Genomic DNA, 12,491 nt, shown 5'->3' on the forward strand with positions numbered 1-12,491 from the left:
CGCCATTGTTTTAGGGCACAGGCCGAGAAGATTCTGTACTTTCCCATCACCTGGATCCAACTTTCCCATCACCTGGATCCCTCTTACCCCTCCCTTTGAAAAATGTATTATAAATAAGCACTTGGTGCCCAAATATATGACTCTTGACAAGCATTTGCTTCCTTGAGTCCATTCTCTCTCTCGCCCATTCTTCCAGGTTGCAATCCTCCTCGTCCCTCATGAATAACCTAGGGCCCGGAGGTCGGGTCATTAAAGGATTCTAAGTTAACTTTTGCTACATTATGTCTGTTAGTCACAAGATATATTTGCATGTACAGTTTTCTGGATATTCTCTATAGGTAACAGTACTCAGAGGACCAGGCTACTTTTCTTTTGGGTAACAGAAATTTGCTGGTAACAGAGCTGTCTTGTACAGGTCACGTGCTTGTATGCTACAGTGATCTGGCTGCCAAGTGTGACCAGAGGCCATGAGTTCACACCTGACAGAATCGTCTCTATGCAACCTGTTTCTAGACATTTCTGGAATAAGAATCTTCCTGAACTCGAAAGCTTTGACAATGGACACTGACAAGACAGGACGCTGCTGCATGAAGCATGCGTTCTTCCCACAGAACATGACCTCTGAGCCAGTTTCCCAGATTGTGCAGTGTGCATGTCCATTGCCAACAAGGGGCCATGAAATTCATGGAAGACACTGTGGCTTCTGACTCACCACATGAGCTGTCACTCATAAACCTGTGTCATCGCACTAGCCTACAGCAGACCCTGCCACCTGAGCACATGCCCACAAGCAGGATGCAGGAGTTTGTCTATGCTCCTTCTGTGTGGACCTTGAGAGCAGGATTGATAAGCAGGCCTGCACTGGCCTTCAGGCTCCACATGTGTTATGGAGTAGCTTTGCAATGATTTATAAGTTGGTCAGGAATTCCTCTTCTCTAAGTAGTAGCCTTGACATTGGAATCAATATTACAACTTTTAAAATAAGATTTATTTTCATTTTATATAAGTAGGTGTTTTGTCTGCATTTATGTCTGTGTGCCACATGTGTACAATGCTCACAGAGGCCAGAAAAGGGTACGAGGTACCCTGGAACTTGAGGTTCAGATGCTTGTGAGCTACCATGTGAGCGCAGGGAACTGAACCAGGTCCTCTGGAAGCAGGAAGCACACTTTAACTGCTGAGCCATCTCTGCAGCTCCAATACTATGGTGTGTGTGTGTGTGTGTGTGTGTGTGTGTGTGTACTCTCACAACCTATGTAATTGCTGTGCATTATGTGTTATGCAGAGGCACTGTACTGGCAATGGTTGCCAAGGTGATCTTTAGCATACCCGATAGTAAGGTCAAGGGCATGCATCTATATATTCTTGTTAATGTAGCACATTCTTTTACCATTCATGTAAAAATTATAAATACGAGTGTGTGTGTACAACTTTCTGTACTTGCTATGTTTTTAGCAAGTAAGTAAAGCCAGCAGCCTAAAAAGACAAAGGGTAAGTGGAAATCATCCCAAAGGGAACATGTGTCAACAACTGGAATTTTCTTGCTCATTTGCTGCTAACACCACTTGACCAGGAGGGAGATAACTGGTGCTTGACCAGAGGGCATGGAGTTCCGCCCAGGATAGGAAAGAATTTAAGGAAGGGGCTGAGCACAGCCCGGACTCTTACTGATGCTTTCCCATTACCAGCTGTTTCCACAGCCACTGTTGTTTGTTTTGTTTTTTAAGGGCAAGCAAGCAAAGTTTACTGAGTGGAGTGACAGCTCTGTCCAGCAGGGAGGATCTTGAAGATTCACTGGCCTAGATCCACTATTTTTGTGTGCACTTGGAGTATGAGGTTGCAGCAAGCTCCTGAGTGTGATGTGTATTGAGGCCAGAGGACAACTTTCAGGTGTTGGCTCTGCCCCTCCTCTAAGTGGATCCAGAGGACTACACTCAGGTTGTTGGTCTTGGTGGTAAATGCCTTTGCTCCCTGAGCCATGTCATAGCACCCCACCCCTAACTCTGAACAACCACAGCAATCTACCTGAGTAACAGAGACTTAGAAAACAAAGGCACTAGACAATCGCTTTGGAAGGTCAGGTGGAAGAGTGAGGCAGGCTGTCTTCAGTCTCAATGACGAGGGCTACTCAGTGAGTCAGCCTCCATGGAATGCCGCTCAAACAGACTGTTTACAGAATATCTTCAACTGCAGAGTCTGTGCTGTGTTCACAGATAAAGAGCTAAACTACTTTAAAACAAAAATTCTTAAACCCCTAAGGAAAGTCTAGGAGATAATACATCAGTGAAGCTTTATTTCACTATATTTTACAGACAATTCACAATTCATTAGTCATTTCTATATAATTTATAAAGTATACTTAAATTTTTCAGCCTAGTTGTCCAACAAAAAAAGATTAGTGGTTAATGAAAATTTGGTATATAAAAATGGAATATTAACATTAAAATGAAAACATTTATAAGGAAATGATGTATAATATTAAGTGAGGTCACACAATCCCAGGAATCCGCTCATGTTCTCCCTCACGTTCTGGGCCTATGTGTATATGTAATATATGCACATATGTAAACAAGTATACATGTGGGCACACAAAGAGAAGAGAAGGAGAAAGGCTGAACATAAGGGGATGAGGAAGGACTGGGTGCAGGCATAGGACACGGGTCCTGGGGGAAACAAAAATAACCTTCCCTAGTTTTAACTGTACCAGGAAGGTTGCATTTTTGGTGGTGGGTAAGTACATAAAACATATTCCATAATGACAGTGTAAAGTACAGCATGAAGCCTCAGGGCTTCAGTTCTGACGGGATGCTATTACTGTACAGAAGTTCACAGAGATGTATAGACTATGGGTCCAGTTAACTTTGGTGTGCAATTTTTATAAGCAAGTTTTTTTCCTAAAAAAAAATTGTAAAAGAAGTAAAGTACATGCAATGCAGTTGCAAAAATTAAGAGTAAAATTCTAAATGTGTTCAAAAAGAATTCCCTCCCTCACTTTGTCCTTTCTACGGTAAGTCACAATGATGCTGAACTTGAAGTGTGAGCATCCGACCTCCGTTTCCTGCCACGTTTGCATTTTCCTCACATATATGGCTAAACAAAACTGACCATACTCTTTAAGTGAGTTCTCAAGTAAAATTTAAAACTATTATGTATTTAATCATAGAAGAGAATACAGCCATGCACATGCAAAGCTGGTAGGACTTGATAACAGTTCCTGGCTATACACAGGACTGAGCATCTCCTTTCTGCCCATGTCTGGTCTAAGATTTTAAGACTCAAAGGTAAACACTGAGTCTAATGTATAAAATGCAACCATTCATGATCATTTCAAAATAACCATGTGCAACTACTATTTTAAGGTGAAATTCGGGAAAAATGGGTTTCTGTTCTAGGAATTTTCCATCCTTAAAAAGGGGAAGGAGGAATTTTTCTTAAAAAAAAAATCCCATGTACTCTCAAAGTTGTTTGTGATACAATTTGTTACATATCACTAAGAATATCAGCAAAACAAAGTTGAGAAACACTTTCCATACCTGCCTGAATTTGGCACGGGCCTCTTTCTCTTTCATTCTTCCGTGGGCAACTAAGTAATCAAAGACTTCACCTGAATCAGAAAGGCAAAGCAGGCAGTAAATACACATCAATTTTGATTAATATACACAATGCCAAGTTTTGGCTTTTCTTTTCAAGAATCACTTGGTCCACCATTTCCTGCTGTTTATACAGTCACAAACTAACACAGAGATAGGAAATGAACTACATGTGGAATTGAGAATCTGTAGCAATTTGTGACTTATAAAAACTCTTTTTAAATAACCAAGAAAACGCATTCTCTACTTCCAAAGTTACATGAAATGTACTCAACTCTTTGTTACCCAGTCTAAGGAAGGGAACCACAGGGCGGTACAACAGCATACTCGGCTTTGGTGTGCAGACTCCATTACACATTAGTCACAAGCGCTCTCTTAAATTCCACCACACAGGCTGGTTCAACTCCACCGTCCTTCCTGTAGCTGTCATGTGTGTTCTGTGAGTACTATGTGTACTATTGCCTCTGCTCTCATGCCCTCATCCATCTTGGCAGTTACCCACAAATGACATGGAAGCCTGTCACCCTTGTTTGAACTCTGCTGCCTGATATGACCTGCTGGCTACTCCAACCTATTTACAGCTGCACCATCTATGCATCTGCATCTTCATCTCCATGTCAGGACAGTGGACACACAACATATATGTGCAGAGCTCATTAACAGCAGAGTGTTGAAATGTTCTATTAATCTATGCATCTATATCTCTATATGCTTTATGTCTTTCTGTAGTCTAATCATTTAGAATAGCTGATCTTAAGTTAAAATCTTAAAATATTTCACAGAGAGACTTATTTTCTATGACCTTATCAGCTACAAAATGCAGATACACATGTAGATCAAAAACATACAGGATGGCTTAAAAGTTCTTACATAGCACAGCCAAGTTACAGGCTCGGGCTTCGGGATCTGACTGTTAGGAATGTACCCTGGTGTAGCCCCCATACTTAGCAGGTACTTAACACTAAGGGACATTAGCAAGATGTTTTAACCCCATAAAGCTTCTGTTTCTAACCAGAGTCTGCTTCAATGCTGTGAGGCTCATATGAAACAGTGCATGTGCTTGGCGCAGGGGCATGTTGTGCACACTCAATAAATGACACTTGTACTTAAGTACACAGGTATATGACATTTATGCAAATGAAACTTAGCATGTAAGTAAACCATGAACGATCAAATATGTAATGGATGTACGTTGATGAAACTAACAGGTCTACAATGCAGGACAGTGTTTTATGAAGCACTGAGTGACTGATAATGGGGTGACAAGAACAAGAAATGAGCCCATGCTATAACTGGCCGTCAGAGCAGCTGCTTCTGGATATGTGTTCACAGTGTTAATTTCAGTTCACACACTGCAGTATTACCCTGACCCAGCATGCCGCCACCTTTCCCTTCTCACACGGTTTGCCGAAGCAGTTATAATGTGATCCTGATGGCCAACTATCTTTGCTTACCTTACATTCCCTAGAAAACTACCCTATAAGCATTTTAAAGTATTGTTTGTGTGAACAAAAGGAAGAATAAATACTGTGTTGCAGGAGCCCCCACACCTATTTTAACATGCTTATCTCAATTAGCCATGATTCACAAAACCATAGAAGAACCCCAGTTTTCAGATCACTGAAGATCCTCATTCTGTCATGAGTCAACCAGAGCCCCTGGCAGAGTGGCCACGGTCTGACTCAGGTGCTCACCAGTGTGCACACAAATTCAACCTGAAACTATTTGGAAACTGCAGAGAAAAAAAAATCAGTGCTTTATTTCCCCAACTTGCCTTGCCAGCAACAGATTTAAAAAGTCAAGAGAATTTTGTTAACTAAATCATTATGTTGTGAGACTAAAAACACACACACGAACAAACAAGCATCGTTTCCTACTCTCTTAGAATCAGAATGGTATCAAGGGCCAGCAGGTATGAACTGGTTGTTAGTCTCTCTGTCTCCGTGTCTCCCTCTCTCTCAACACATAAATAAGGAACTTATCTCTATGCACTGTTCCTCACTGCCCCTCCAGATGTTCCTCTTCACTGCGTTGCCCTCGTCCTTAGCACCACTACAGAGCTGACTGCACGTGCTATCAGCAGCTGAATCACCTCCTATATGCAGAGCCTTGTGGCAGACCTTTATAAAGGCTGAAAGGTTCCCACTGGCTTTAAGAGCCCCACCATTTCTTATATCAAAGCATGTCTGAGCCCTTTCTCTAATTTCAGATCACTGAAATCACAAACAAACACAATAAATAAGTTTACTGAAATAAAAGTAATATTCAGGGCTCCTATCCTTACAGAATGGATTTGTGTGGAATACAGCTAAAGGACAGAAGAACAAGTCATTGTGTAGTACCCCAGCACATGAGAAATCTACACTGACTGGCCAGGACGCAGCTCTGTGATAGAGCACCTGCCCAGCACGGCACCTGTGCTCAGTCCCCAGCAACACAAAATAGAAACGAATGAACAAACCAAGAAACAAATGAAAGACCTACAATGAAATATTTTCAAAGCAGAAAAAAGTTTTGGAAAAAGCAAATTTACTAAAACATTTAATATGCAAAATAACTTAAAAGCAATTACACATGTTCATTATTTAAAATAAACATTTAGAAATCTGAGAAGCGATGTAGAATGTGTTGCCTGGAAGCTATGGACAAAAGAAATCCTTCTCATTCCAGTTTACACAAAGTGCATCGCCACTCACACCTGCTGTCTGCGTTCACGCAAAGGCTTTCCTATCAATGAGTAAAAACATAATGAATCAGTAAAATAATCCCAGTTCCCTTATTTTTCAACTGCCTCATCTTCTGTACTTTTAAAGCAAACCCTTTAACTATTTTGTTTTTAGTTTTTCAGTGATGTAACTCCGTAAAATGTAAATACCCTTCAAAGAAGTCCTGAGGAGTGCATTTAAGCAAAGTGCAGAAGATAAAAGTCATTTTTTGTTATTTATATAACATTTAAAAAATGAGTCTTCTTGTGACCCTGTAACAAAGTCTATACTGTATTCAATGTTACACATGGACTCTGCCTCCTTCCAACAACTCAAGCATAACTTACAGATCAACAGTTATTTAAATCCACAGCTCATGAGTTATCTTGGCAACATATGTATACTGAAGATCTGCCACATATCAACAGTCAGCTAAATAGCTATCTGACCTAGAACACGCTTTCACCATACATTGTATTAAATCCATTCTGCATTTGGGATTTTCTGCTTATAGCCAAGAGCTACAAATCAAATGCTGTTTTAATATTTAAATAACCAAATCAAAACACTCAAAAGAAGACAAAGCAAAATTTAAAAACCCCTTAGTAATTTTTAAATAAGCCAAAAGTTCTATTTATACTGTAGGCTCAGCAGGTTTTTAAAGCAAACACTAAATTTTCATGAGGAGGTCATTAAAGGATATGTCAGTAAACTATAGATTATGATAAAGGCAACTACCAGGAACCATCCATTCCGTGTCCATGAAATAGGACATGCTCTCCAGGCCCACTCATTCTTACCCCCACTTGCGTATTCCATGACTAAGTAGAGCGTCTTCTCTGTTTCAATAACTTCAAACAGTTTCACTAAAAAAGAGGAAATATAACTCAATAACTGACAGCATAAAATGGTATTCTTTCTGCAGCCTTAGCAACAGTAAGTAGAATATTAGAATACTTGCTAAACTGAATAATTCTAACTTTAAAATAAAAGTCACTCAAGAGTTATTTCTCCTATGCAAGGAAACTACTTACACCTTACCAGAAAGTGATCTGGAGTCTATGAGAGTTAAAACAGTGTTTGTGATGAAAAAACTATAAAAGAGAAATATTTTTAGCACATGCCTTAAATCCCAGCACTTGGGAGGCAGAGGTAGGTAGGTTTCTATGAGTTCCAGGCCAGCCAGGGTTACATAGAGAGACCTTATCTCAAAATAAATAAATAAATAAATAAATAAATAAATAAATACAAAATGACAACAAGGGGCGGGGCGTGGGGTGTCTTAAAGTCAGGAGGACAAAATCTGAATGAAAGCTTAGAGATAGTGCCACAATAAGATAATATAAAATGTTCGTGTTTGGTAAACAAAACAAAACTTATGTTTATGTGATATTAAAAATAACTTCTAGTAAAAATAGAATTGACTTACACAAGGAAGATTATTCACCAGGAATAATCACATTAATGGCTACATACAGAGAAAACCTTTAAAGATGCAAGAGAGAATGTTTTAAAATAAGTAGATTAAAAATAATCTTTTTTTACTATTTAGAATCAAGTGATTATATACAGCATATCTGATCAATAAGTTTATTTGTAAAAGGGGCAAAACCAAGACTTACTAAAACAATTCAGTAAAACTGAAATTAGTATATAATTTACTTTAAAATACAACATTATTTTGCCTATCAAAAGTACATTAAACCCAGTGTTTATTAGTAAAGTATATGTAATTCTTCTCTATTACTAGCTAGTGGCATGCATTCTTTGATCTATCAAGGAGAGTCTGTGTGCAGAAGTCCAGTTGTACTGAAGTGTGACATCAAGCAGGAGAGGCAGCAGCAGAGGTCAGCTGCCGGCCTCCAGGACTGTGCCACTGCACCAAGAGTCACCTCACCGACCTTCACCTCTCCTCTTTACAGACAGCAACAGTAAAATCCTACACATTCAAATGGCTTTCGATGCAGGGAAACAAACACTCGGTCACTGCTTGTATGTTCAGGTTTCATACCTATGTTAGGATGATTCAGTATCTTCATTATCCGTACTTCCCGGAATAACTGTTAAAAAAAGATAAGACATATTCCTATTTAAAGGACAGAAAAACTCAAGCAGATGCCAACTGCACTGCCATTTAATAACAATCACGTGTTTACAAGACTGTCAATTCTGGAAGAGAACCTAAGCAGAGATCTGCTCCTTGGTTCTACCCTTTCGTAATGAGCAATGCAGCTCTGCCCTCCGTATTAACTTCATGGAGATCTGGCTTCTCACAAACCCCTGACAAGATGGACTGTTTGGTATGTGGAATTTTCCATAACAAAACTTACACTTTCTTTAAGTACTCTTCAGGAAAAGAACCAGAAGGAAAGACCGAGGAAATGGCAGTGAAGGTCTAGCCACAGAATCAGCTGCCTTGGGTCAGCCTGCTCCAAGGCATCTCTTCTGGCTGACCCCACACTTACTGAAAGATTCAGATGCACTTTTAAGTAGACTTATAGGATAATATCGAATAATAATGAAATAGTCAAGCGTGATGAAACATACCCATCCATAATCCAAAAACCATGTAGGCTGAGGCAAAAGGATAATAGTTCAAGATAAGCCTGGCTACAGAGAGAGACTTTGTCTTGAAATATGGGGGAGAAGAGGAAGATGAGGAAGAAGAAGATGATGAGGAAGAAAAGGAGGAAGAGAAGGGGGAAGGCTATTTTAAAAGATTTATTTAGTTTTGAGTTTGAGGGCAGCCTGGTCTACAGAGCAAGTTCCAGGACAGCCAGGGCTATACAGAGAAACACTCCCATGAAAAACAAAACCAAAACCAAAAACAAACAAACAAACAGATGTCTTTATTTTTATTTTATGAATATGTGTTTTGCCTGTATGTGTTTTGTATGCATGGCACTACATGTATGCAGTGCCCATGGTGTCAGAGAATGACATCAGATCCTATGGAGCTAGAGTTACAGGTGGTTGTGATCACTATGTGGGTGCTGGGAGCTGAACCCAGGTTTTATGGAAGAGCAGCCAGCACTCTTAGCCACTAAACCACCTCTCCAGTTCTAAGAGAAAGACTATTAAGCATGCTAAATAAAACAAAATAACATGAATGCTAAATTTTATTTCTCCTTAACCTTAAAACACTACACAAACAATTTTTCAAAAGTACAATTTGTCAGGCCAGTGGTGTGGTCACAGCAGTAAGGATGCCTACTGTCACTTGTGATGACCTGAGTTCAGTCTTTAGTACCCACATGGTAGGAAGAGAGACTTACTCCTACAAGGTGACTTCTATGAACACACCATGGCACATATGAACATACATACAAATAAATAATAAAATGTTAAAAAACATGAAATTTTTTAAAAGAGCATGATTTGGTATTTTCTCCTTTATGTTGTTTGCATTATGCTAGTCAAAATCAAAATCAAGCATTTGTTCAAAAAAAATAGAAGAACCAAAAATTAGCAACATAAAATAAATCTGTTGACATGTTTTGTCAGAATAAAATCTAAAATTAGCATAACCACAAGCGATGTTTCTGTAATGATCTATTAAAGCCTAAGAGAGCATAAAAAGATGTTCAACATAATTAGTCATTAGGGGAATAAACTCAAATCTACAGTGAGAACAGATGACATTTATTCAGATGGCCACTGTCACATAAAACAGGACAGGACAGAACAAACCTGTGTGAAAGGGGAGAACTCAGAACCCTCTGGCATGTCAGGTGAGGTATCATCTGAGAGGATACTATGGAAAAGACACAGTACATACATGCAGAACAGTATTCCTACAGGAATTAAAAAAGAATAGTCATGCAATCTATAGACCATACGTCCAAGAGAACTGAAAGCAGGGGTTCAAACAGGTAAACAGATATGTAACGTGTGAGAATACGGATGGAAAGTCAACACATAACACGGAAGAGCCTTGAGGGTATCATATAGATGAAACTATACATCGACAATGATTGAAACGATGCATTTTAGTTTGTGGCCACATCACATAATAACAAAATGAAATACAATAAAAATACATCCCAATTGAAAAACCACTTAGGTTTAGATACTACAAAAAAAAGCTGTCCTAGATATCTTTAGTAATTCCTACACAAAATCAAGAAAGTATGTAAGCCTGTGTGGTGTGTGTGTGTGTGTGTGTGTGTGTGTGTGTGTGAGCATAAGCCACACACTTTTATTTAACATTTAATGATTAAAAAATTACAGGTGAGTAAATAGGACACACATACAAGTTCAGTATGTTCAAGACTGCGCCTGGCCTGACTGAAGATGACCCTGATGTCTGGCCCTCCACTGACCTTCCCTCAGTATACTAAGGGCCTGGAACATGCCCTCCTGTCTCCAGCTGCCTCTTTCCTCCTCTCTGACTGCTCAGTTTTTTGCCAAGTCCTCTTCCTTTCAGTGGTTCCAGGAGCTCCTGGGCCCCCAGCTCTTAGCACACATTTAGCATGTGTGACCAAGGCTACCTTTCCAACCTTATCTCAGGAGACCCCTCCTTTAAGGTAGACATCACTTCAGTATCCCGAATTCCTCTGGTTCCTGGAACTACTGGCTCCTATCATACTCAGCTCCAGAACAAGGTCTCTGCAGAGAATCAATGTTCTCCCATCTTTTTGTTGCTGAAGGGCACATAAGTGAATTTATTGATGCAAATTTTAAGTTACTATTTTTCTTAAGCCAGCATTCATAACTTCTAGGGCAGTGACTCACAACCTATGGGTCATGACTCCTTTGGAAGTTATATCAGATATCCTGCACATCAGATATTTACATTACAATTCATAATGGTAACTAAATTACAGTGATGAAGTAGCAGCAAAATAATTTTATGGTTGTGGGTCACCACAACATCAGAAACTGTCTTGAAGGATTGCAGCATTAGGAAGAGTGAGAACCACTGCCCTAGGGTGTATGCTAGCATGACAGTTCACATCATTTAACATAATCATGGGACCAAGATCTCTTTACCTCCCCCATGCTACTATTTGAAGAAAGTCTTCTGTCCTGTCCATCATCTGGGAAGGAATGACAGAAAGAAGGAATTGCTGGAAGGCAGGCACTACTGGGGATTGCCTTGGAGTCTGTCTGACACAATTACATTTTACATAAACCAAGGAGTCATGTATTTGTAATACAATAAAGTGAATAATTTGAAGATACCACATACAAGTTACTAATAAAATTGCTGCCCAAGGTGTGGGTTAAGTAAGTGTAAATGATTAAAATTAAATATAGGGTTTTATTGGCAAATTGCTTCCTAATTGTCATGATAAACTCCTTTTATGAAATAAAAAAAACCTAGAAATAGTAACAAATCTATTCAAACTTTATGAGTGTGATCGATGCTAAATAAAGTACAATTTTAACCAGAAAACTTAAGCTACAGAAGAAGTGTTCATCCTACCTTAGTCAAAGAATATAAATTTATACATTCAGTTTAAATGTTCAATTCTGTGTCATTTTCAAGCTTTTCCTTACTTTCCTCTTTCAGCAACCACTTCATTCCCACAGCACACAGTAGCTGCTACCCTGCTCTCTAAGAGGCACAGGCCCTGCCTGTGTGCCGAGGGACTGGCCCATAATCCATGGCATAAGCAAGATTCTTGGGCTCCCTGACTTTACCTCCTCTTTTTTCTTGAGAGAGCATGCCAAGTTACAAAACAAGACAGCACTGCCACGTAGAGAGTATTAGCTACTCTTAATAAAAATAACTGCCACTGGGCAGTGGTGGCGCACACCTTTAATCCCAGCACTTGGGAGGGAGAGGCAGGTAGATTTCTGAGTTCGAGGCCAGCCTGGTCTACAGAGCGAGTTCCAGGACAGCCAGGACTACACAGAGAAACCCTGTCTTGAAAAAGCAAAAAAAAAAAAAAAAAAAACAAAACCAATCAATTAATCAATCAATCACTGCCAGGTCAGTAGTTTTTCTTAAAAGTAAACTGGCTATGGTAATGTCAGGCTGACGGAAGCAGGTTAATGTCTGCATATTTCTAAAACTACTTATTTTATGTTATGTATATATACATGTTATGTGTATGTGTCTGAATATGTTTATACATGCAGTGTGTGTGCAGGTTCCTATGGAAGGCAGAAGAGGGTATCTCATTCCCTGAAGCTAGAGTTACAGGTGGTTGTGAGCTGCCCAGTTCAGGCGCTGGGAATAAACCCTGGT

General features: G+C 39.5%; 1 protein-coding gene across 6 annotated transcripts in view; it reads right to left on the reverse strand.

Annotated features, from left to right (window-relative positions):
• The window catches only part of Mark1 (microtubule affinity regulating kinase 1), a 110,411-nt gene that overhangs the window by 32,449 nt on the left and 65,471 nt on the right, over window positions 1-12,491 (reverse strand). For all 6 annotated transcript variants that reach the window (XM_034513009.2, XM_034513008.2, XM_076941577.1 and 3 more), the window contains exons 4-6: window positions 8,307-8,355; window positions 7,096-7,161; window positions 3,534-3,604 (exon numbers count right to left, since the gene is read on the reverse strand). In XM_034513009.2, the coding sequence (XP_034368900.1) occupies window positions 3,534-3,604; window positions 7,096-7,161; window positions 8,307-8,355 (186 nt within the window). The remainder of the gene's footprint in view (window positions 1-3,533; window positions 3,605-7,095; window positions 7,162-8,306; window positions 8,356-12,491) is intronic.

This window comes from Arvicanthis niloticus, chromosome 10 (assembly GCF_011762505.2).
Source record: "Arvicanthis niloticus isolate mArvNil1 chromosome 10, mArvNil1.pat.X, whole genome shotgun sequence".
Taxonomy (NCBI): Eukaryota; Metazoa; Chordata; class Mammalia; order Rodentia; family Muridae; genus Arvicanthis; species Arvicanthis niloticus.